We start from the raw sequence: 26,868 nt of genomic DNA, 5'->3' as shown, positions 1-26,868 counted from the left end.
GGATTTATAAAGTTTCTACGGGCCTAAAAAGCCAATTACCTCAGTAATTCTTTGTGGACACGTAAATCTTCGTGGACTGTTGGCTTTAGCCGGTTGAATTTTGGGGTTGGTATGGTTGGTGATATTACTCTCCCTGAGTGATTGTGGTCAGACGTCTTTGTGGACCGTTGGCTTTGGCCGGTTGACCTTTTGGGTTGGTATGGTTGGTGATATTACTCTCCCTGAGTGATTGTGGTCAGACGTCTTTGTGGACTGTCGGCTTTAGCCGGTTGAGTTTTGGGGTTGGTATTGTTGGTGTTATTACTCTCCCTGAGTGATTGTGGTCAGACATCTTTGTGGACCGTTGGCTTTGGCCGGTTGACCTTTTGGGTTGGTATGGTTGGTGATATTACTCTCCCTGAGTGATTGTGGTCAGACGTCTTTGTGGACTGTCGGCTTTAGCCGGTTGAGTTTTGGGGTTGGTATGGTTGGAGACTTGGTTGAGTCGGTCAGCTGGCCGACTGTGGATCGAGTCATTTGCCCACGTGGGTCAGTGTGCCGCGTGAGTTGCGGACAGAACATCTTGTAATAAAGCACTCAGCAGAAACAGGACGAGGTCTCTAATCTGCCTCTGAGCACCAAATCCGGAGGGAAGCGTAACCAGAGCTCGCTGGTGTCCATTTCCCTCTGGCCCACCCCATCTTAACGAATCCGTCCAGGACAGAGTGCATCTTCCCCATCCTTCTCTGGCATGTCAGATTCAAATTAATGTCATGGGTGTGTATTTATCCGTCAATTCCATTCATTTCTAAGAAATATCTGGGGAAAAGGCAATAAAAACAATGCTTCACGTTACACTTTTAAGTTATAACCTGTTTTTGTAATGCAGACTGAAGATTCACATGAAGAACTGCAGTCCTTTTGGTGTAAAACCAAGTCTGAAACTTGTCTGTCTTCATAACATAAATTTAAATTTTTTTTAAAGTAATACTCCAGTTCTCACATATTCACATGAACATCAGTCAACAGTACCTAGATATCTGTTCTTCTTAATAATCTACTTTTTTACCATCTTGAGCTCGTTGAGCAAATTAAACCACTTCAGTTCCTTAATGTTTCAATATGCTTTGTCGCATTTTTGATGCCTATTACTTTTATTAAAATTCAATAATCCTTCAGCTGTATTAGGTGTTCTTCGACTAAGTACAGCACATATCCTACAGGGTATGAAATTCTGGAACATTCAGGTTTAATGTGTCGTTTTTAAAAAGCACTGTGTGCAGATTAAAACTCCCTCTTTGTAACTCTGCCATGCAAAGCAGCTAAATGGTTTTTTTGCCTTGGGCTCCAGCCGCTGTTAGACGTCACTACATCTGGAGTCTGAAGCTAAACATCTCCCAGATGTCACCGTGCAGTTGGGCGTTATATACAAGGGTAACTGCTAAGGTTCTGCTTCTGCGTCCCATCATGCTGAGGATATATGTACGTATTATTGGTCCCCCACCCCCACCAGCTGAAGTTCAGAAGAGAATGCATCATGTTCTTTATGAACCATCTGGAACACTTCAAACCCATGGAGAGAGCTACAGTGCCATTGCAGTTTGATCGGCACATGCCCACTAATGCCCTGACGGGGGAATATTTTTTTCTGAATTAAATTTGCATAATTACCATCCCGTCTGCAGCGCCGAGAGGCCGGGGGGGGGTTCGCTTGTTCCCAGCTCGCTGTAATTTAGCAGATAGCTGACAGTGGAAGTGCGGCTCGTAAAAAAAAAAATCACAGCTACATGTGGATGTAAACTATCCCATGACGCTGCCCCCTGCAGGCCTGCTGGAGGAAGTGGGTAACCTGTCTGAGGTGTTAGATGGCATGGTGCTTTTGCTCATTTACAGCTGAAAATAGCTTTGAAATTACATTTGCGGGGAAGCTCGTGTTACAGAGGAGTCCGTCTTTGTGAAAATGACCCCGTATCCATCTCGGCTTTCGGGGCAGGCGGGCCAGGTGACCCAGATGGTTCGTATTGATTTGTATCGCCTGTGCCCCCCCATTCACCTTCCATCTTCCCCCCGTCCCACCTAAATTGAAATGGTCTCTTTCTTTGTGTTTGTCCGCAGATGGGAGGGCCTGCTTTGTCCTTCTCACGCCCCCCCTGGAAAATGAAAACTAAGAAACATGCAAGGAAACCAATGAGAGTGTTTGGATCTAGTTCACAAATCCAATTCTTGATGATGTTCTGAGAGAAAGTTGGTTTCCCTGTATCTAGTCAGCCTCTCAACTTGGGGGTAGACTGTGTGTGACTCTGGCTTTGGTCATTGTGCCTGTGATCGTATAGTTGCCTGTTCACATCCCAGGGCCAGCTGAGTGATTTCTCCATTGGGCCCTTGGGCAGGGCCCTTAACCCTCAATTACTCCAGGAACTGACTCAGTTCTGGATAAAAGTGTCTGCTAAATTAAGTAAATGTATGAAATGTTAACAAACCACCCGAAGCCAAGTCCTCTGAACAGGTAGTGATGCATTAAACTTAAAAAGATGATTTAATAAGCTCCAAATTGTTCCCTTGTCTGGTATATATTCTAAAGATTTAACCTTTAAGAAAGTAGTGATGGATTATGGGTAGGAGCCAGGGTGTTCCCGTGAGTGAAGGAGTCAGGACCGGCTAGAGTAGAGAAACCAACAGAGGCTGCTGGGGAATCTGACAGCCGAATGATCAGAGAGTGCAGCACCTGCCCTCATCGCCCAGGTGTCCAGCCCCTTTCAAGATGTCAGAGTCCCTCCTCGCATTACCGGTTGGGCCCCTACATGAGAAGCGGAGTTTGTATGCCTGCTATTCTTTATCGATCCTACGTGGGCAATACAGCCACAAAACAAAGAAATGCAGAATCACCAAAACAAGACACATCTACAGGGGTAAAGCACTACAATCCAGGAAGGAGGGAGAACCTTTATGCCTAATGAGCTGTGCCCATTACTCGCCCCCTCCCCAGTTGATTCCATGCCCCATTTCATCACATGACCATGAGACAGCTTGGTCTCTCCCCGTCCTTCTTTTACATTTCATGTATCCCGAAGTAGAAATGGACGGTGAAGATCATCTGGCGATGACAAAGGGAGCTCCGTGAAGCTTGGGACCCTGAGATATTCTGTGGAGCTCACCATAAAATCATCTGCATGGGCTGCCACTCACCCTTCATCATTCCCCAAGCTTCAGAACTGCTGCACAGAACTACAAGCCTCAAAAGAATCACATGCACACAGAAATCGCATTATGAATAAAATACAAATCAGACCTCTGTGTGTTGTCGGAGAACTGAGCTTGGACTGATAGCTAAATATCCTACTAAACCCATTAATACATCTATATTAGATGCACCAAGCTGGTCTGGTGAGGGAAAAAAAGGACTAATTTATTTAAAAGAGTTGCCATGGGGAATGACATTCATGATTAATGCCAGCTTGATTATGCAACCAATTGACTATAATTCACACCCAGTGAAACCTGGGCCAACCTCCAGCCAGGAGGAGGAAGGCTAATATTAATATTACAGAAATCCTGCTCCGTAATTCCCAGCCTGCATGATCCGAAATGAAATGCAGGGGAATTGTGTGTGGGAGGCGTGTGGGAGATGATCTCAGTGGGGCTCCGGCATCCTCCATCATGGTGCACGGACAGGTGAGCCCAGCAATTCCGTCTTCCAGTCTCCTACAGTTGTGTGCCAGCAGTGGAGGTGGGGTGCTGAGTGGGAGGAGCCAGATGCCAATTTTACAACGATATTATTGGTTGTCCTCATCATGAATATTCGGCAGTCATGAATAAATTATAACCCTTCTGCGGCAGTAGAATGACCAGATCCCAACAAGGCACTTAGCCTGCCTTTCTTTAAGCAGCATCACTCCAGCATGCAGAAATGTGATGCTGTGTGCAATAACATGAATGAAAGATGCATTTAATATAAGTAACTGTGAAGTGAGACTGTAATGAGCTGGCAGATTTATAAGTCCTGCAGAAAAGAGCCCTGACATTATAAAAGGTGATAAAATGTGCTCTCATCAGTGACATACAGTACAGGAATAATAGCAGGCAGGATGGTATGTTTGCAGGTGAGATGGTAAAACCTCATTTGCATCTAATAATGTGCTGGGCCACTTTTATCTGCACCTTACTGTTTTCCTTACACTATGAAGGTGAGGCTGGTGGATCGCCCCATTTAATTACACTTTTAGGGTGAAGCTGGTGGATCGCCCCATTTCATTACACTCTGAGGGTGAGGCTGGTGGATCGCCCCGTTTCATTACACTCTGAGGGTGAAGCTGGTGGATCGCCCCATTTCATTACACTCTGAGGGTGTAGCTGGTGGATCGCCCCATTTCATTACACACTGAGGGTGAGGCTCGTGGATCGCCCCATTTCATTACACTATGAGGGTGTAGCTGGTGGATCGCCCCATTTAATTAGACTTTTAGGGTGTAGCTGGTGGATCGCCCCATTTCATTACACTCTGAGGGTGAGGCTGGTGGATCGCCTCGTTTCATAACACTCTGAGGGTGTAGCTGGTGGATCGCCCCATTTCATTACACTCTGAGGGTGTAGCTGGTGGATTGACCCATTTCATTACACTCTGAGGGTGTAGCTGGTGTATCGCCCCATTTCATTACACTCTGAGGGTGTAGCGGGTGGATCTACCCTTTTCATTACACCCTGAGGGTGAGGCTGGTGGATCGCCCCATTTCATTACACACTGTGGGTGAGGCTGGTGGATCGCCCCATTTCATTACACTCTGAGGGTGAGGCTGGTGGATCGCCCCATTTCATTGCACACTGCGGGTGAAGCTGGTGGATTGCCCCATTTCATTACACTCTGAGGGTGTAGCTGGTGGATCGCCCCATTTCATTACACACTGAGGGTGAGGCTCGTGGATCGCCCCATTTCATTACACTCTGAGGGTGTAGCTGGTGGATCGCCCCATTTCATTACACTCTGAGGGTGTAGCTGGTGGATCGCCCCATTTCATTACACTCTGAGGGTGTAGCTGGTGGACCGCCCCATTTCATTGCACACTGAGGGTGACGCTGGAGGATCGCCCCGTTTCATTACACACTGTGGGTGAGGCTGGTGGATCGCCCCATTTCATTACACACTGTGGGTGAGGCTGGTGGATCGCCCCATTTCATTACACACTGTGGGTGAGGCTGGTGGATCGCCCCATTTCATTACACACTGAGGGTGAGGCTGGTGGATCGCCCCATTTCATTACACTCTGAGGGTGTAGCTGGTGGACCGCCCCATTTCATTGCACTCTGAGGGTGACGCTGGAGGATCACCCCATTTCATTACACTCTGTGGGTGTAGCTGGTGGATCGCCCCATTTCATTACACTCTGAGGGTGAAACTGGTGGATCGCCCCATTTCATTACACTCTGAGGGTGTAGTTGGTGGATTGACCCATTTCATTACACTCTGAGGGTGTAGCTGGTGGATCTACCCTTTTCATTACACCCTGAGGGTGAGGCTGGTGGATCGCCCCATTTCATTACACACTGAGGGTGAGGCTGGTGGATCGCCCCATTTCATTGCACAATGCGGGTGAAGTTGGTGGATCGCCCCATTTCATTACACTCTGAGGGTGTAGCTGGTGGATCTACCCTTTTCATTACACCCTGAGGGTGTAGCGGGTGGATCGCCCCATTTCATTACACTCTGAGGGTGAGGCTGGTGGATCACCCCATTTCATTACACTCTGAGGGTGTAGCTGGTGGATCTACCCTTTTCATTACACCCTGAGGGTGTAGCGGGTGGATCGCCCCATTTCATTACACTCTGAGGGTGAGGCTGGTGGATCGCCCCGTTTCATTACACTCTGAGGGTGAAGCTGGTGGATCACCCCATTTCATTACACTCTGAGGGTGTAGCTGGTGGATCTACCCTTTTCATTACACCCTGAGGGTGTAGCTGGTGGATCGCCCCATTTCATTACACTCTGAGGGTGTAGCTGGTGGACCGCCCCATTTCATTGAACACTGAGGGTGACGCTGGAGGATCGCCCCATTTCATTACACACTGTGGGTGAGGCTGGTGGATCGCCCCATTTCATTACACACTGTGGGTGAGGCTGGTGGATCGCCCCATTTCATTACACACTGTGGGTGAGGCTGGTGGATCGCCCCATTTCATTACACACTGAGGGTGAGGCTGGTGGATCGCCCCATTTCATTGCACACTGCGGGTGAAGCTGGTGGATCGCCCCATTTCATTACACTCTGAGGGTGTAGCTGGTGGACCGCCCCATTTCATTGCACTCTGAGGGTGATGCTGGAGGATCACCCCATTTCATTACACTCTGTGGGTGTAGCTGGTGGATCGCCCCATTTCATTACACTCTGAGGGTGAAACTGGTGGATCGCCCCATTTCATTACACTCTGAGGGTGTAGTTGGTGGATTGACCCATTTCATTACACTCTGAGGGTGTAGCTGGTGGATCTACCCTTTTCATTACACCCTGAGGGTGAGGCTGGTGGATCGCCCCATTTCATTACACACTGAGGGTGAGGCTGGTGGATCGCCCCGTTTCATTACACTCTGAGTGTGTCGCTGGTGTATCGCCCCATTTCATTATACACTGAGGATGAGGCTGGTGGATCGCCCCATTTCATTACACCCTGAGGGTGTAGCTGGTGGATCGCCCCATTTCATTACACCCTGAGGGTGTAGCTGGTGGATCGCCCCATTTCATTACACCCTGAGGGTGTAGCTGGTGGATCGTCCCATTTCATTACACACTGAGGGTGTAGCTGGTGGATCGCCCCATTTAATTACACTCTGTAGCTGGATCTGCCCCTTGCATTGCAATGTGTAAAGCTAGAGAGGCATTCTTTCTAATACAGGATATTAGTTGGGAATTCCAGGGGAGGGAAAATGAATCTGGTAAAGCTGCCCCCCTTTTATTACACTGTCTGAAGCTAGAGATTTTTTTAAAATACATTTGAACTGTGTATCTCATGAAGATTCCACATTTTCTTGCAAAATATAAAGATGCTGCATGTTCAGTGTGAAGCTGATGAAGCTGCCCCTTTTTCAATACATTGTCAGATTGAATCTGGTGAAGCTGCCCCATTCAATACACTGTCAGATTGAATCTGGTGAAGCTGCCCCCATTTCTTTACATTTTCAGTTTGAACCTGGTGAACCTGCTCCCGTTACATTATGTTTTCAATGTGAAGCTGGTGAAGCCACACCCTTTTCATTATGTTTTAATGTGATGTTGACCTGTTTTTATTATATTTTCAATGTGAAGCTGCCCCCTTCTCATTATATTTTCAGTATGAAGCTGGTGAAGCCATTCCCTTTTATTATATTTTCAATGTGAAACTAATGAACCTGCCCCCCTTTTTTATTACATTTCGGTTTGAAGCTGGTGAAGCTGCCCGGTTTTCATTACATTTTCAGTGTGAAGCTGCCCACATTTCATTATATTGTTAGTGTGAAGCTGATGAAGCTGCCCCAAATTCATTACATTGTCAGTGTGAAGCTGATGAAGCCGCCCCAATTTCATTATGTTTTCAGTGTAACGGTGCCCCCTTTTCAAAAGACTGTGAGTGTGAAGCTGATGAAGCTGCCCCATTTTCATTACATTGTCAGTGTGAAGCTGATGAAGCTGCCCCATTTTCATTACATTGTCAGTGTGAAGCTGGTGACGCCATCCTGCCATCAACCTGCAGTCACACTGTGGCTGTACTCAGCACGTCTGCCTCAGGTGGAAGTGGCTTCACCCAGCCGTGCACGAAGAACACTGGTGGACTGGGGAAGGCAGAATGAGAGACAAACATAAACAAAATACAGGCAGAGCAGCAAGGGAAGTGGCCTGTTTGACGTGTTCGGTGGGAGAGCAGGAGTGAAAGTCTGACATCGAGAGAGAATGGAGGGAGCTGGAATGGGGGCGCTTCCTGTTTTGGCTCTGGGCCTGGGTAAAAAACAGCGGAAAATAGAACAAGATCCATAGAAAAGTAAAAAAAACAGCATCATCACTGTGATAAGAAGGGCAAGAGGGGTTTCCTCCAAACAGAGGATGAGCACAAAGACCTAATCAGCACAGCTAGCAGCTTAAGAGTATAAGGAAATAAGACAGGACTGTACAAGGAGGAAGTTCAAAATGCAGAATGAACCATTATGCAGCAATTTCAGACAGTGAAGAATGCAGGGACTCGTACACAAATAATGGCGTAGAACGGAGCTATTGGTGCCGAATAAAATTTGAGTGTACTGGCCGAGACGTGGGGAAACAGCAGGAGACAAACTGTGTGTGTGTGTTTGCGGGGGTGTGTGTGGCCAGGAGAACGCAGTCAGGAAAGTGTACAACCTTAACCGTGTCACTGACGTGACTCCATGCCAGCTGCTCCTATTTCAAAGTTATTTTTGTGGAGTTTATTCTGTTGACCCATCCATCCATCCATCCATCCATCCATCCATCTTCTTTGAATTTCTATGCAGTATGGAGTTGTTGTGACTCTGCTGGCTGACCCAGGATGCACAGGGAAGAGCGATGGCTCAATCCAGAAGTAAAGGACATAAAATGTTACATTTATATTATTAATATGTAAATAATTCCCTTTATTAATACCATCTAACAGGGCACAGTCTGCTGAGAATGGAGCTTTACCCTTTGTTGTTAAGAGGCCAGCAAACACAAGCCCTTGTCTGACTCTGAAAGGCCTAATGGGAAGACAGGAAACGACTCGGGTGCATTATAGCTCAAAGTGCTATATCAAAGTGACGGTTTAATATTAGGTTGCAGGCTCCTGTCTCAAAATAGGGCTGCGCTGTTGTACCTTTGAACGAGGTACTTAACCCAAATACCCAAATAGCGTCAGATGTCATCTTACTGTGTAATTGGGCTGAAATGTGAGCTGTGAGGCTTTAGCAGGATAAAACCAGCTGCCCAGCAAATCAATAAAAATGTAATCCGCGTTTTGGACTTAAAGATGTCTAAACCCTGACATTTAAATGGGGATAAAATGTGGTTTTTATTGCAGAAATGACTGACCTCCTGGGCCGGGTTCAGACACATATCTCTGACGACGAGTATGACACACTGCTGGCTGGAGCCGGCTCAGGATGAGTGGGGGACGTGAGAGTTTCGCTTCGGCGATCCCTTGGATGAAACGTCGGCTCCTGTTTATCTGCTGATACTCTCACTGCGTTACACGACTTCCCAACTGAAACAACACAGGCCATGCAACTTCCGGGTGTTTATACGGGATTGATATTGGCTGCTTCTTCATGCTGTGGATTAGGATATATATATTTTTTGGTTCTTTTTTCGAAAAGTATCAATGGGGCGAAATGGCCGTTCTGTGTCAGTGGTTATGGTCCGCATACCATTTGCAGTTTCTGTGGTGTGCAATGACCGAAGGAGCTTTTCCTACATTGACTGATCCACACAACTATCCACACTACTCTTGCACAAACTATTGCTGTCTCACCTGATTTATATCTGGAGCTTCTTACACTATTCATTATATTATGCGGCCTTTCAACCAGTTAAGTCTCTAAGATCAGCTCTCCAAGGATTTTTCTAATCAGGGGATGAAGGCTTCAGACAGACAATCCGATCTTTTGCTCTCCACTGGAATAATTCATTCATTTCCCAGAAGCACGAGTCCCTTTCGCGGGCCATGGCGATCGTGGAGCCTATCCCACGAAGGCAGGAGGCAAGGGACACCCTGGATGAGATGTCAGTGCATCAGAGAACGCTCTCGCAATCGAACCAAGGGGCGATTTAGAGACACCGATCCCTGTGAAGAGTGTGTCTGCAGTCTTTGGGAGGAAACCAGAGCACTCAAAGGAATCCCACACGAATAAGGTCCACGTGCAACATCCGCACAGTGCCAGGGCTGTGATCGAACCCTCAACCAGTAGGACTCAGTGCTGCTGACAGAGACATCATTCTATTATTACAGGAAATACGATAGGTACGATAATGATTAAATAGCGACATTCTTTTAGTGACTGTTGCATGATGGGTATCTGAAGGTACATCTCTCTCTTGTTTGGACACATATCCACAATCCCTAATACATGACCCATGGTGAACTTGCTCAGGGAACCGATTAGATTCCAGAAGGCAGGGTGAATTACCTCCACAGGATTTAAGCGCTGTTTCAGAGCGCCGTATCCCTGTAAATAATTGATGTAATTTTGAAAGACAAAATAATCGGATGTGATTTATCAGGAGACCTGCTGGTTGAACATCAAAATCCACACACCGAGATACTCGAGGACTCCTGAACTGCCAGTCTGTGGTGAGCACTGTCCATAATCTGCATTTTCTGACGTCCAACGAGGCCAGTTTGACAGCTCCAGTCAAGAACACGCACAGCTGTCTGTTATGGGCCCGGACAGACAAGTTGCAGCTTATAGCTCCCAAGAGAGATCTTGTCCACCTTCAGTACAGTATAAAAGCCTTTTCTCCCCAAAATCCCTCACACACTCTGCGGGGTATTTATAGCTCAGGCCAGCTGCTTACAGTACAACTTGCCCCGGGTTAATTAAGCAACACGGATATGTGGAAACATTATCGCGGTAATGCTGCTCCATGGGAGTGCCGGAATGTCGAAAGCGACGTAGGGGAACGCGGAGTCGATTCAGGGAGGTCAAATTCAAGACTGCCCTCCCGGTCAACCACTCGTTTCCGCTTTTAATAGAAGTGTCACTACAGGTATTTCAGAAGGATGGTATTTTTTTTTCCACTGAGGGACGGTGATATTCCAGCCCGGAATACCCTGGACAAATAAATGAGGTTGGGAAAATGGAGACACAGCGGTCCCCAACTGGATCAGGCTCACGTCACTGGAACTAATGAAGGAATGATGGTCAGTGCGGATTTGCACTACCCCCGCCTCCACCTCAGTCCTCCCAGCGCCTTTAATATTTGCACAGTTTTATTAACCAACGTCCCCACCCCCCATTACTTTTCCATAAATGAGATCTGAGATTCCCGAGGTCCCGGACCTGACGGCAAGCCCTGGCGGAGGAGGAAGTGACACAGTCACCTCACTAAAGTGCCATCAAACTGATTAGGGGCTCTGCCCCCCCACCCCACCGGCTAGTGAGCTAAAGGGCTCTTTTGGGGGGGGATTTTAAGGTGAGGCGTCATGACGAAGCCTTTCGTTTTCCTCCTCCTGACACATGTGGAGCAGCTGCATGACCCACAGGGATATTAACCAGGGACGATTTATAGGTGAAACTGCCACCTCCGGCACACTGCTAATTATGTATTTACAGTTAGGCAAAATGGGGCAATATTTTTACCTGGGCACCTTTGTGGGGAGGGGGGTGTGTAGGATCTCGAAGCAGAGTGCACCTGTCGCTTCCCTCCTCCTCTTTGCTGACACACATCCCGTAGCTGAAATCTGCCATTCTCATTTTTAACCATACATACATCTGGAAGCTTTCGCTTGGTCCGAATATGTGGGGGGGATGGGTGTCACTGATGAGCTGGACTATTCCTAAAAAAGGTACCTCATTTAGGGGGGGGCGATGCTGTTGTACCCTTGAGGCGGGTACCTAACCTGACTTACTTTGGTAAAAATATCCAGTAGTACACGGGGAGCCCATGCATGGGAAACTGCAGGAATGGCCATTTTCTTTGGGCAGAGGAGTCTGCAATGCAGGGGCACGACACAGCGACTGCCACCAGAGTGTCAAAAATCGGACTTGTGCTGCTAGGTCGTGGTTCTCTCTGCTGGACGTTCCTGGACAGCAGTGAGTTTGCGCCACAAGCTAACCTTCCTCATTTAGATTGCGAGTTACACTATGTTAGGTTTTTAGCACGTTAGTCAAGCATTACTTTGCATGTAGCACTTTAGTTATGTGGTGCCATGCATGTAGCACTTTAGTTATGTGGTGCCATGCATGTAGCACTTTAGTTATATGGTGACATGCATGTAGCACATTAGGTATGTGGTGCCATGAATGTAGCACTTTAGTTATGTGGTGCCGTACATGTAGCATTTTAGTTATATGGTGCCATGCATTTAGCACTTTAGTTATATGGTGCCATGCATTTAGCACTTTAGTTATATGGTGCCATGCATGTAGCACTTTAGTTATGTGGTGCCATGCATGTAGCACTTTAGTTACACATTCCTGTGCGTTTTGTTTGTTAGTTACACTGTACTGTTCATTAATCCCGTTATTTATACTGTGCTGTACATTTTGTACGTTAGTTACGTTGTGCTGTTCATTTATCCCGTTATTTATACTGTGCTGTACATTTCATACATAAACTACACTGCGCTGTGCATTTATCCCATTATTTATACTGTGCTGAGCATTTCGTACATTAGTTATGTGATGCTGAGAATTTAGTGCTTTGGCTACACAGTGCTCTGTGTTTCGCGTGTTAGCCACATTGTGCTGTGCGTTTAGCATGTTAGCTACATGATACTGTGCGTTTAGTATGTTAGCTACATGATACTATGTTTTTAGCAGCATAAACCCCTAAAACACATCACGCTCCCGACTTCCCCAACCCCCACCCTCCCCCGTAAACCATAATCATAACTGCCTTGTCGATTTCCTCTCGGAGCCTGGAAAGCGGACATAGAACAACAGCGGCGTTTCCACAGCCTGGACGCATTGCAGAGGGCCACTTTCGACCGCATTCGACCGCATTCGACTGACGTCATACCCAAGTGACTCATTTCCACAAGCATATGATTAAATAAACAAGTAAACATACATAAAATATACATTACAAATGGCGGCGCTTACTGGTCCTCTCTCTCTGGGGGTTCTGCACACGCCGTTTATGTGAACGGATGCTGCATGGCGACGCAGAACCACAAACACGGTTGTGAGCTGTGTTAGGCGGAGTCATCCCACGGGTGGTTATATTTCCGAAATAATGATCACCAGCCCCACACCCAGGTAATGCTTTACAAATGTGGTAACTGCATAGAACGATTAAGTCAAGCGGGTGAATGAGCAAATGAAACTCTGTCTTGAATTACGGTTCATGAATCTGGGTCCTTGAAGTCACTCTCCCTGTGGAGGTTTTTTTATCCTTAAAGGACCCTTTATGTCGTAGCTGGTTTCTTGACTTCTCTGGTTAAGTTAGTCGAGCACCTCTATACCACCAGAGTTGCCCAGAAGTCTCCATGGTAACCAGTCATAGTTTCTTAGCAGGAAATTCCCCCAATGTGACTTTCAAAGTTTAAAACGAGCCTATTTACGAGCAGAACACGGTGATAAATTGTCTCCACTAAAACAGCCTCGGTTTCCAGGTAACCTTTCCAGGTGCTGAACAGCCTGTGATATCCGCTGCATCCCTTACAGGTCCTGCGCAAGCCCATGAAGAACGGCGGTGGCCAGTGGGCGCAGAAACAGGGCCCGGACCTAGCCGGCCAACTTGGAACGAGCTGGGAGCGTCACGGCTCGTCCACAGCTCTCGGTGACTCGGGGGAGGAAGCGTGGCTAATCCGACAGGCACACAAAGGCAGTCGTACGCAACCGAACGGAGGCGGAATGCTGCCTCTCTCCCGGGATGCGGGAGAGACACAATTTATCAGCCACAGGGGCAACGCTGAGCGAAGTGCACAGGAATGAGCACGTGGGTCGGGTGTAATTAAAGCTAAACCTGAAAGACGATGCACTCCCAAGCAAGCTTTGACGCTACTTATAATAATGAGGGCTTATCGCGGGGGCTGAGAATTACTGCGCCCCCACCACATCCCCCACACACACACCATAACATTATAATTCGACACCAGAACATAGCACTACAGTGCTGCTGTTTCTTGTCTGTTACAAGCGACTTTTAATCATTAAGAGTGTGGGTTTGTAATGGTGTCAAGCTAACGTCCAAAAATAATCATGCAATCTTCCTGCTGAGGTATGTTTGTCTTAGGAGACCCGACTGGCATCTCCTGCCACAGCAAACCGACGACCGTGTTTGTTCCTGAAGGGAAAAGACCCTGAGGTTAACCAGGTCAGCAAACTCGGTTGCAGTCGGTTGACAGCAGAGTTACATTGACACTGTCAACAGCAAGAAAAGCTGAGCAGTCGTAGTCAACTTCAAGCAGATCAGCATAGTCAGGGTCAAGGTCAACAAAAAGTACATGCATATGATGACGGTCAACAGCAAGAACAAGCACATAATCACGGTCAATAGCAAATGGAACCACACTGTTACAGTCATGGTCAACAACAAGCAGACCCACAAGGTTCTGATCACTGTCAATAAGAGTAAGAGCCACAATGTCACTTTTGAAGGCAAAAAACAAAAAAAAACAAAACCACATTGCCATGGTCACGGTCAGCAACAGGCAGACTGGTGTGGTCACGGTCAGTGACAGGCAGAACCATAAGGTCACAGTCAGTGACAGGCAGAACCACGAAGTCACAGTCAGCAACAAGCAGTGCTATGTGGTCATGGTCAGCGACAGGCAGGGCTACTGTAGTCATGGTCAGCGACAGGCAGGGCTACTGTAGTCACGGTCAGCAATAAGCAGAGCCGTGTGGTCATGGTCAGCGACAGGCAGGGCTATGTGATCACGGTCAGTGACAGGCAGAACCATGAGGTCACAGTCAGCGACAAGAAGTGCCATGTGGTCACGGTCAGCAATAGACAAGGCTATGTGGTCACGGTCAGCAACAAGCAGAGCCGTGTGGTTATGGTCAGCGACAGGCAGGGCTATGTGGTCACGGTCAGCAACAAGCAGAGCCGTGTGGTCATGGTCAGCGACAGGCAGGGCTATGTGATCACGGTCAGTGACAGGCAGAACCATGAGGTCACAGTCAGCGACAAGAAGTGCCATGTGGTCACGGTCAGCAATAGACAAGGCTATGTGGTCACGGTCAGCAACAAGCAGAGCCATGTGGTTATGGTCAGCGACAGGCAGAGTCATGCGATATGGTCAGCGACAGGCAGGGCAATGTGGTCACGGTCAGCAACAAGCAGAGCCGTGTGGTCATGGTCAGCGACAGGCAGGGCTATGTGATCACGGTCAGTGACAGGCAGAATCATGAGGTCACAGTCAGCAACAAGCAGTGCCATGTGGTCACGGTCAACAATAGGCAAGGCTATGTGCTCACGGTCAGCAACAAGCAGAGCCGTGTGGTCATGGTCAGCAACAGGAAAAGTGCTGTGGTCATGGTCAACAACAGGCAGAGCCATGCAGTCACAGTCAGCGAAAGGCAGGGCTATGTGATCACGGTCAGTGACAGACAGAACCATGAGGTCACGGTCAGCAACAAGCAGAGCCATGTGGTTATGGTCAGCACCAGGAAGAGTGCTGCGGTCATGCTCACAACAGGCAGAGCCATGTGGTCGCGGTCAGCAACAGGCAGAGCCACCCTCTGTCCCCCTATGACAGATAAAAGACGGCCTCCCCTCCCTCCCCCCGGGCAGCGTGAGCCCCCCTAACAGCATGGACAAACCCATCTTCTGACAGGACATGCATAAAACATGACATGATGGGACCGATTTCACGCTTCCGCACGCAGAAAGGCGGCGGCCCATCCAAACAGGATGTCAGGTGTCTAATCCTACATTTCCGAGCCTCATATCCCACACTCAGCAGGAATTTGACCGGTTGACCCCATGTTCCCAGATAACCTGGATTCTCTCCAAAACCACGCAGAAAGTCATGCAGGCACTTGGGCAGGCAGCCCTAAGGAGCAGCTCAGACAGACCCAGCTGTTCGCCAGCCACGAGCTGCTAGTCAGCGCTGATAAATCACTACATGTTATCTTTTTAAACATCAAAACACTCACTTTTATTCTGTCAAAAGAGGGTCGGCGGCGTAGATTATATGAATTCCTTCCCTCAACGCCCACAACCCTTTAAAATTTGTCCAACCTCCTTCTCAACAGGCAGAATTAAAAAGAAACATAAAAGGTGGTATGGATGGCAACTGGGGAATGCGGGGGGGGCACACATTCCTGACACGAAAGAATGCTGGTGCCATTTCCACCATTGGAAGAAGCGGCCCTAGACAGAGGTGGAACCGGACACTCTGAGTAAGGGGAGACAATTAGCAGCATATCAGCGCTCAAGCATTGTCAGGACAATGACATTGTGGGGGAGACGCTACTGACCCTCCCTGCAGAGTTTACTGCCTAATTTCTTTCCAGATCCTTCCATCCAAGCCATCAGGATGTTGAACTCCTCTTCTTTCCAGCCCCACAGTAAACAATTCGGACCCTGTATCCTCTGACTCACAAAAATAGCAAGACTATCCTCATATATGGAAATTGCACAACCTGCTGCTATTTTTATTTTTATCTATCAATGCTGCTATTGACTTTGCACTCATTGCTGCCAGACCCTGACTTTAAGTCTCCTCAAGTTGAATTCACATGCACTTTACATGTTGTTCCCTGATTACATACTGCAAAAAAAAAAATTGTTATACACACAGGTTACGTTGTTGTTATGTTTTTGTTCTGTGCACTTTATGGTTCGTCCCGTCCTGTATTGTTTGTCTATCGTACGCAAGGGATAGTGAGAAACGTAATCTCGATACCTTTATATGGCTAGTACATGTAAAGGAACTGACAATAAAACTCTCTGACTCTGACTTAAAAATACAGATTGCACCATGATGGGAAGCATCAAGCCCCTGAACCGGGCCCCAACAGAGAGTGGTGCCTCTAAATGACATAAAAATAAATCAAATTCCCCAGTATTTGGGGAGGGAGGTGAGTTGCTTAGTGGGGTAGGAATCTGTCCCCACATCCAGAAGGTTTCGGGCTCAGATCCCGTGGCCAGCAGAGTAATCATATCAGCGCTGGGCCCTTGAGAAAGGTCCTCATCCCAAACTGCTGCAGGGACCGGCTGATCCTGCTCTCTGATTCTGTTCTGCTTTGGGCCAAGCCATCTGTGAAATAAATAAATGTTAAATGAAATATGTATATAGCTACTATAAAACAGACTAAAGTTAGCTGATCATTTTTTTCAGTATTTTTTTCCTCAATAACGATTTTAGTGAGCCAAGGTGAGTGCACATTTTTAAGCTTAATACTATTTACTGCTGGGGAGTTAAAGCAAAGTGGCCCCTGCCCCAGCCACTCTTGTCCCACCCACCCTGTCTTGCCCCGCCCACCCTGTCTTGCCCCGCCCAGCCTCCCTTGTCCCACCCACCCTGCCTTGCCCCGCCCACCCAGTCTTGCCCCGCCCAGCCTCCCTTGTCCCGCCCACCCTGCCTTGCCCCGCCCACCCTGTCTTGCCCCGCCCAGCCTCCTTTGTCCCGCCCACCCTGCCTTGCCCCGCCCACCCTGTCTTGCCCCGCCCAGCCTCCCTTGTCCCGCCCACCCTGCCTTGCCCCGCCACATCTTCATGGAGTCTTTCTCTCTCGCTTCCCAATGCAAGGCCCTGGTCTCTTTCCAAATCCCCTTCCAATCATCTAATATGAATCAGCTGCAGCTGCCTTTCACACTTATTTTCATAGCGAGTAAACAGCACTCCCGGAGCAGAAACACCACACGCCTCGCAGCTGATGATACATCAGGCAGGGCTCACACCTTAACGGCCAAGGAGGGGGGGGGGCTCCATGTTCCTGAACTCTCAGGATGGAGACTGACCTGACGCATCCTGGGGTCCCACTTGGCACACACTCGTCATAAATTTAGCATCTATGTCGCTAGCTCTGGGGGGGGGGGGGGGGTGGGGAGGGCACAGGAGCTGGTGGGGGTAATATTTTTCCCCCCCAAAGATGTTTGTTATTATATGCTGACTTTATGGGTGAAGACATCAGCTCCTCAAAAAAAATCTCTGTCCGGAATTATAACCAACGTTTACCATGACTGTGGTCTTCATGCCGGTACACCAGCCTCCCTCCCTCGTGGACATGACTTCAGTTAGCACAACGAGTCACGGACGTACGGCCAGTGTCCTAAACCACAGGATTCTCGGCATTCCCGGCCCTGCCGTGCAGCTTTCCCGCCTCACACAGCCAACCCCGGAGAGGAGTGTACATTATGCAGCCTGCCTGAATACGAATGCCGTTAAAGGTCAAGCGAAAACAGGTCCCAGTATGAGACAGAATCACCCGGCACACAGATACCATCTCGAGATGATAGTATTATTCAGGGGAGGGATGAGGCTGTAAAAGATGAGCAAAGGAACATACAGGGTCACAGAATGGCACACGACCCAAAGCCAAAGGGCCACCAGATCTCAAACATGAGGGAGGTGCGTTTCCAGGGCTATCGGAAGGATCTCTGCTGGACCGGGTTTGTGTGACGGTACCCTTTGCTGGTTCTCGTCTGGGCTCACACACCGTCTGTGAGGGTTTAAACCGGCTCATGCGACAGCCGCCCCGATTGGTTAAATAAGCCCAGCGTGCGCTTGTGATTTACACTCGCGAAATTCTTAAGCCGGCTGGGTGTGAATGCCAAGCCCTGACTGTACCTCTAGCGCCCCCTTTGGGATGGCACTGTTATGGCACTGGAAAGGCATTCGGGGCGCGACCAAGGAATCTGCAGTGGTGAAGAGGTAATTCACTATTAATGATCATTAATCAAAGGGAAACACAAAATGATTACTCTAAACAAATATACTGCTTGGTATCGGAATGTATTTTTGCCACGTCAAGCTAAAAACCTTAATAAATCATGGGCGAGAGGCAGCAGTAGACTCGGTAAGGGGGTCGTCCAGTTAAAATCCAAAAGGGAACGGGTTAAACCACACACACACAGCAATCACCTGCAGTTCACACACAGCAAAAAATCCCAAATGGCCGACAGAACCCCATAACCTCACCACCCCCCACCAGGAATAAATGCAGGCTGGACAGCACATGGCATTGATAAAACCCTCTGAGACCCCCGTGTCTTTTACCCAGACCCAAACTGGCCCAGCGCAAGCAGCCAGAACTAGGATCAGAGATACATTCAGGCTTTAGGGCTCCGAGGAAGCGGCAAGGCGGGGTGCGCTGATTGGATCAGGCAGTAAGACAAGGCAGATCCACTTCCCGCTTAAGCCACGCAGCAGCCACTGTTTGTGGCATTATATTATAAGCGATGGAGATAAACCAGGAGCCATTTTCATGTAAATCATATCATTGTTGACATCAAAACAGAATAACCACCAGCAGAGCACTTATGAAAGTAGCTGAAATTGCGTTATGTTTGGTATTAAAGGTATCATTCAAAATCACATTTGAACATAATGCCCCCCCAGTTTCCCCAGATTATTATTTTGGGACCTTTTTAATTAGGGGTACTGCAAGACTAACGACAAATGAAATTGTATAGAATGGAAAGGAAAAATAAACAGTGGAAGAAGGAGGTTCAATTGATGGTCAAAATCTGAATAGTTAGAATGAGGAAAATAGATAAATCCTGACTCAGAGCAGTTATGTTTATTATGCTTTTCAAGTTACATTCTATTCACTTGTATTTCAAAAAGAAAAGAAAAGAGATCATTTCAAACACTCTTTAACTTAACAGCTTTTTAAATAAGTACTTAACCAAATGTAGTGTGTATAGAAGCATCTGGAAAGAGCAGAAGCTATTCCCACAATGTCAGTTTCAGCAGATGTGACTGCGTGTATTAATATTGCACATGATGCGTGATAAGATCCTGAACACGTTGGGTGACTGAGCATAGAGCTCGGTCTGTGTGCCCTCCAGCGCGGACCACGGCTCTGCAGAATCAACCTTCTGTCATTCCTTTCCGGAAGGTTCTGCTGCCATCAGTCCAGAATCGTGTCACTATAATGCACATTTATTTTGGTTGCATATTATTAATAAGAAACCTTTACAAATTATTATGGGATATAAGAGTGTGCTAATTGATTGAGGCTCGCCTGGTGCAACGTAATTCTGAAAGCTGCCAGAGAGGGCGCCACTTGGTAACAGACAGCACCGGACTCTCCAAGCCAGTATGCTCAGAAAAGGCCCAACGCAGGGGCATCGCATCTTCTACGGCTATCCGAAAACTCACTCACGCATCCTCTGTATCCGTGATGCATTTAAATAGTGCTGACCAGCTTTTAAATAACCCTCCGTAGAAAAATACATTAAATAATAAGTGAACCGATCTACAAATTGACAGCTGACAGTGGTTGTCGATAATTTGACGATTTTTGTAGCTGTAGCTAGTCCAGTGTTTTTGTGTGTTTTTTTTTTCTGTACTGTCATCTCAGTTATTGGGTGTTTTATTTTACAAACTGTTCCACAGATACAAATAATGAAGTTTTACAAAATAAATAGAGATACGCTTGCATGGCAAGCAGCTGTTTTACCCTTTTCCCCTTTGAGCTCAGCGTCCTGACATGATGGGGGGCTGGGGGGCAGGGGGGGGGACGAGTTGGGCAGGGGGGGGGGGGGGGGTCGCCTTAATAAGCTCTCATCACCTGAGGGAACCACCTTTTCATTTTAAAACAATATTAACATGGTTAATCTTTACATAAATATTTACTGGAATAATTGAAAAACTACAGTTTTTTTGTTCGTTTTTAAGTTTTCACATGCCTTTCGTTACCGGTGAGCACTGCTGCTGCAGGCCCCTTGGCGACGGCGACCCATAATCCTCAGCGCTGTACATGGCCGCTTCAACAGCGTTAGCGTAATACAAAGAAATCCAAACCTTTTCGTAGCTTCCCGGGCAAACTTAAGAGGCTCCAGTTTTGGTATTGTCTGGTTGTCCTGCTATCCCACCTCCTTACTTCCACCAGGAAAATGACAATTATAAGAAGAACAAACTACCCAGGAGGGGTGGGAATAGGGGTACCACCCTGTATTGTTGAAAAATCCAGTGGTTCCATTGAGAAAAAAAAAACACACACAGGAAAAAGGTTCTGGATTTGTTCTAGCAGATGCTTACTACGCCATCTGTTGGGCTATCGCCTAGAAGTTCAGTGTGGGCTGATGGGACATTAGAGCAGAACATTGTATAACCACACTGGTAGAGGGACAAAGGCCTTATTTGCAGTACAGCCTCTAATTCTAAAGGAAATGATGTCATAATGCTGGAGTTCTCCATGGAAACAGTGGTCCAATTATCCATTACTTAATATGATTTTTTCTGGAAGGCACTTCTGTCACTGGGGTGAGAGGGGCGACAGGGGAGCCCTACATTTTACTCAGAGCTGTCTGTTCCTCCAGCACCTGCAGGTAATCTGGGGTACCTTGGAGTTTTGCTTTCAGCTCAAAATAGTCGCCCTTGCGTTGTTCCACCACAATCTTACTGTGGTTTCCCCCGATAAGAGACTTTTTAACCTTTTTGTCGTGCGGTTTCTCTGGGTAGCGAATCTCGAACCCACCCATGCCTATACTGTTGAAGTCCTTTTTGCTTTCCAGGTAGCTCTGCAGGAATAGGTTGGACTCTCTGCTTGGTATGAACTCGTCCAGCTCATCGATGGTGCTCAGTCTCTTTCTGGCATCCAGCAGCTGCAATGAATCCTTGTCCTTGTCGGAGCTGTTCCTGAGCAGGGTCTTCTGCCTCTGGGAGTCAGCGAACTTCAAGCCGGCCTCGGAGTCCCTGAGGCCACATGTGTGGCTCTTGCTCATGTGCTCGATGGTCTGCGGGATGAAGGCCTCGCTCGCCAGGTCGTCCTGCTTGCCGTGTTCGTGCTTCCTCAGCTGCAGCGACATGGAGCCACATTCCTGGTTTCCCAGACCTTCCGAACGGCCCGTGGGCCTCTTGTTGCGTCGCAGGACAAAGATGAGCAGGCAAAAGGCCACAAAGACAGTAAGGATGAGGACCACGAGGATGCTGAGGATCATGATGGAGAGCGGCACGGGGCCACCAGGAGGCGTCCGGCCCACACCTACCGGGAAAGCGGAGGTGACCACGGGCGTGGGGCTGGTCAGGACGAACGGGGGTCTTGCCACCAGCTTTGGGCACAGGATCTCGTTCTTGAGCAGCCGCAACTCGATGTTGGAAAACTGAACGGGGGAAGCGCAGCGCACGTCCTTGGCGGCGACGCCGTCGCCCAGCTTCTCCAACCAGAGCTTCAGGGCCACCAGGTCGCAGGTACAGTCCCAGGGGTTCCCTTCCAGGTCGATCTGCGTGAGAGAGCGAAGCTGGTCCAGGACGCCGCTCACCGGCAGGGTCATGAAGTGGTTGTTCTTCAGGTTGAGGCGGGCCAGGGAGACACTGGCGAAGATGTAGGCCGGCAGACTCCGTAGAACATTATTGTTCAGGTAGAGTAGTTGCAGGCTGGGCATGGAGTCAAAGGTGCCTGCGAGCACCTCCTTGATGGCATTGTATTCCAGGTAGAGGTACTGAAGGTTGGTGAGCCCCAGGAACATTTCAGGATGGAGCCTCTCGAGCTGGTTGCCATTTAGGTATAGCCGGCGCAGATTAGTCAGGTTGGCAAACACTCCTTTCCGGATGGCCATTATCTGATTACTGCCCAGATGTAAGAGATCAAGGCCCTCAAAACCTTGGAAATCTGTAGGACTGATGTCCTTGATGTAGTTGCCACTGAGGTGGAGCTTTTTCGCATTGGGGGGTCTCGGGGCCAGGTCCGCAACGTTTTCGATGTTCCTCTCCTGGCAGCTGACACTGATGCCGAAGTCGGAGGGGTGGGCTTTGCAGGTACATGGGACGGGGCAGGGGGAGAGGGGCGGCACCCTGGTCTGGAATGACACGATCTGGCTCAGGTTCTTCCCAGGAAAGAGCTTCCCAGCCACAATGCCAGAGATTTTGGAGGGGTTAGTGGTCTTGGGTGCCCTGGTGACCAGGCGCGGTATGGTCGTCGGGGAGGCGTTGGAGGTGGTCTGACCGGTGTCGGGCTGCAGCGGCGGCATGCGGACGTCAAAGTCACTCCCCATCCCCAAAGGGCACAGCTCCTGCTTGTTAGTCTCCTTTAGGAGCCGCCCATAAAGGTCACTGGGGGTTTCACAGATGGCCTCCCCAATGTAGATGTTGTACGGCATGTTCTCTAGCCAGGCCTTCAAGGGCAGCAGGTCGCATGTGCAGTTCCAGGGGTTGTCATCCAATTGCAGCTCCACGATACGCCCGATGTGCTCCAGAACTCCAATGTACGGCAGCCTCTGTATCCGGTTTCCCCGTATATCCAAGTGAGTCAAGGACGCAAAGCGAAAAATATTGTCCGGAAGGTTCTGAATGAGGTTGTCATTCAAGATGAGGACTTTCAACTTATTCAGCTTGTTGAACGCTCCTCTTTCGATGAACTTGATCAGGTTGTAGTCGGCCTGGAGATATTCCAAACTCTCGATCCCTAAAAAAGTGTCGGCTCTCAGAGCCTTTAATTCATTGTTGTTTAAGTGCAACTGTTTCAATGAACTTAGTCCAAAAAAAGCCCCTCCCTCAATGTTCTGCAATTTGTTGTTTCCCAGGTGTAGGGACACGGCGTGTGTGAAATTGAGAAAGGAATTAGGGTAAAGGATAATCAATAGGTTATTCTGGAAATTCAGGTGGTAGAGGCTGGATGCTGGGGGCCTCAGATTGGTCGGTCTGTAGACCGTGATTTTTTCGCAGTTCACGTAGAGGACGTTCTCGATGGACATGCAGGAGCAGGCGCTGCAGGTCTCGGCGGACAGGTCAGCATCCGAGTTAGCGGAGGCGCCCGACACGGAAAACGCCAACAGAACGAGAAGCAGCATTTTCTGTGTGCAGAGAAATCCCCCAGAATACAATTTAATAACCTTAAAGGGAAGGGGAAAAGTAAACAAAAAATGTATATATATAAAATAAAATGAAGATAAAATAAAATAAAAAGACAAAAGCAATCATGATACCAACTAAAACTATTAGTAATATTATGCATTGCAAGTTTATTACTGCAGAATAGTGTAACGATTTATTCACCCGTAAACTAATATTAGGAATGTTGCATCGCATGCAAATGAAATCACACAATAATAATAATAATAATAATAATAATAATAATAATAATTACTATAAACCCGATACTATTTTTTTCGTCATTTCAAAAGAAAATAATTGAAAGGGGTTCTGCTGACAGATTACAAAATTGCGAGGGTCGAGCTACTTGAGTAGTTTATCAGAAAAGCCAGTATCATTTACAGTCTATCCTACGGGACGATCAAAGCTCGCACGTCGAAAGCTAGAGTATAACTCAAAATATATTACCAGGTATAAAAGCAAATGTATGTAAACGACCCCCGCCCCCCGCAAATCTGGCTATAAAGACATAGTTATAGTAGCGAGCAATATAAATAAGTTAAGACTCACCCCGAGCCAGGGGAAATTGGCTTTCTCTCGAAATGACAGGGAGCATTGACGAGCGCGCGGAGCAGCAGTATATCCACACGAGCAGATGTGGTTTCCCAGGTCCCCCCCCCCGGAAAAAAAGGAAAAGCCGCGCTCGTCTTGGAATGGGACTTATTTTGGTAGGATCCCAAGGTCGCCGGTATCCCTGCGTGCCGTTTCAGGTGGGAATGGGCGCAGAAGGAGCTGCATTGGGACGGTGAGGCTGGCGGCTGGCACGACTGCCAGACAACTCCGGCATCCTCCAGATCGAGAAGGGGAAGAGCGGAAAAAGAGAGTGAAAGAGGAGTGCGCACAGACAGCCCATGCACTCGGCGCGGGTGCGGCGATCTTAAGCGCAATGACGCAGAGGCAACACGGGGAAAGAAGGGCGAAATGATCCGACGCGCGGCTACTCACCTCCGGAGTGCCGGTGTCGCAGGACCGGCGGATCGCTCCGAGCTCCGGGTCTCTGCGAAAAAAAAAAAAAAACACCAAAAACGTGCTCTTGTATTTACTGGAAAAAAGATGAATAATTCAGACAAGCCGAGATGGGACAAGTGAGCGAGGAAGAGATGCGGACAAAGCGGCAGACTGCGTGCGTATAATAAAGCACCATCACCGGGGATCTGGCTGTGCCGAAATGAGGGAGAGCGCCGTGTAATTTTAACCCCCCCCCTGCCCCCCCACCGCCTCCCTGTAGCCAAAGTGAACTGGGCTGCATCTGCATCGAGGCGCACGGAGCAGGGTGCAAGAAGAAGGAAAGAAAAGAAAAGAAAAGAAAAGGGGAAGGGGAAAGATAAGAAAAAAGAAAAAAATAAAATAAAAAAAAGACCCGATCCTGAAAACAAATGTTGAGGGAGCGAGTGACTTCAACGGGGATGCGGATGTATCACACCGGCCGCTTGAAAGCGTGCATGTCTTCGTGATAAAGTATCCTCCTGAAACGGGTGTGCCAAAGCTTGTGTGTATGTGTGTGTGTGTGTGTGTGTATGTGTGTGTGTGTGTGTGTGTCTGTCTGTCTGTCTGTCTGTGTGTCTGTGTGTTTTGGGGAAGGGGGGGGGGGCGTTGAAATGCCGTACTGGATAAACTTGACACGGTAAGAGGAAAAGCGCCTACCTGACGATGCACCGGGGGGTCGGCAGCTGGGTGTCTGTAGGGCTGGAGTGCTTAGGGTGCTAAGGAGCGTGAGTCGCATCCTAAGGCTGCCCATTGAAAAGGCACCGCTGCTTAACAAGTGCGTCCGTGTAAAGTGGGGGTAAGGCACGATCCCTTAAGTCCCCACCCCCACCCCCACCACGGTTTTCCTCCTCCAGGGCATCTGTGCAAAGTGCCGTGACATCCTATAACATGTCAGCCGCAATAAAAGCACATGCAGACTCTGCTTCCTAAGCAGAGAGCCAACAGGTGCCCCCCTTAAATGTAAATGTAATGCTGTGCTTGGGTTTGTTTATATATTAAGCAGGGTTTGGATGTATATCTGTAATTAACCGAGTCAATTTGCGGCGTCACGGCAGCAAAATGTAGTTAAAATTCATTTATATCCGGGCGTTCCCCTAAAACCTCAGAACTTCAATACTCAAATACAAATGATTTCCCACAACAGAAATACAGTGTTCAGATGTACGGACTGTATTTTAAATTATTCTTGGCTTCATATTAAACTGCAGTGTAACCACGCAGCATCTTAGCTTCAGGAGCGATGGAGCCCCGAAACCTCTATTGAGCACAGCGCCCTCCTCTGGCGGAACCCTGCGCGCGTTTATTTACCTGTGAACTGAATGAGTGAATGAGTGGGTGAGTGGAGAAGAGAAAAAAACGGAACTTGGCACGTCCTTGATACGCACTGAGATAACGATCAAAGGGGAATTACATCACGTCAAAATGACGGCGTTTTGCCATGAAAATAAACAACTGCGATGCATTTTCATGGATATACGTAGACGTATTGTGTCTTTTTATTATTGTCTGAAGATGGTTGTACTGCTTGCTACAGTGTGTGAGTCCTTCGTACTAAATTATATATCCGAACAAAAAAACGCTGTCAACGTCAGACCCCTGTTATGTTACTGTGCTATGCAGATTCTCATATTCCCAGAAATATTTTTGATGTCTATTTTTTAATTAATGCGCCGTTGTCGCGCGCGCGCGCGCACACACACACACACACACACACACACACACACGGAGGGACCATGAAGTGGTGTCATTTAAAAATGAACCTCAATCATTTCAGGACATAAACGATTTCTATCGTTAATCTAAATCTAAGTGGGAAAAATCACTTTCAGACTGAAGTCTCGGTTGAACACGTCTGCAACTAAAGAGCTATTTAAAACAACAAAATGGAAATGTAAAGTTTGACAAAGCCAGACAATCCCCAGTCCTACACGGATGAACGTCACTTAGACGTTTTTCTTTTTTGTTTTTTACATAAATCATTTTCATTTGATCGCTCTTCTGCTCTCTCCATATCTCTTACAGTATCAGTAATCAGGAGCGCATATTAATGATCTTCATTATTTATTAATTTGCACATCCACTACATAATGGGGGCACTCTCTCGCTGCTTTTAACAAAGAAGACTGTTGCAACGCGCCTTCGAAGCATTTATTATTATTATTATTATTATTATTATTGTTGTTGTTGTTGTTCTTTCAGTTCCTTGAGCACAAATGGATACGCATAAGCGTACACATGCAC

General features: G+C 47.9%; 1 protein-coding gene across 3 annotated transcripts; it reads right to left on the bottom strand.

Moving 5' to 3' along the window:
• Positions 1 to 20,333: 20,333 nt before the first annotated feature.
• On the bottom strand, positions 20,334 to 25,579 carry slitrk4 (SLIT and NTRK-like family, member 4). 3 transcript variants are annotated; one of them, XM_049029830.1, is made up of 4 exons: positions 25,285 to 25,578; positions 24,586 to 24,637; positions 24,151 to 24,428; positions 20,334 to 23,561 (listed from the first exon to the last, which is right to left on the bottom strand). In XM_049029830.1, exon 4 carries the CDS (start codon positions 23,556 to 23,558, stop codon positions 21,057 to 21,059), a length of 2,502 nt encoding a protein of 833 aa, XP_048885787.1. In that variant the 5' UTR covers positions 23,559 to 23,561; positions 24,151 to 24,428; positions 24,586 to 24,637; positions 25,285 to 25,578; the 3' UTR covers positions 20,334 to 21,056. The 3 variants fall into 3 exon arrangements, with proteins under 3 accessions (XP_048885787.1, XP_048885786.1, XP_048885785.1); XM_049029829.1 differs by having other exon boundaries at positions 20,334 to 23,600; positions 24,151 to 24,637; positions 25,285 to 25,579; XM_049029828.1 differs by having other exon boundaries at positions 24,151 to 24,637.
• Between the last annotated feature and the right edge of the window lie 1,289 nt (positions 25,580 to 26,868).

This window comes from Brienomyrus brachyistius, chromosome 10 (genome assembly GCF_023856365.1).
Source record: "Brienomyrus brachyistius isolate T26 chromosome 10, BBRACH_0.4, whole genome shotgun sequence".
Lineage (NCBI taxonomy): Eukaryota > Metazoa > Chordata > Actinopteri > Osteoglossiformes > Mormyridae > Brienomyrus > Brienomyrus brachyistius.
This window is presented reverse-complemented; position numbering and strand designations above follow the sequence as displayed.

Bases quoted from the DNA above. Each gene is read 5' to 3' on its own strand.
- slitrk4 (XM_049029829.1), bottom strand. From the start codon at position 23,558: ATGCTGCTTCTCGTTCTGTTGGCGTTTTCCGTGTCGGGCGCCTCCGCT.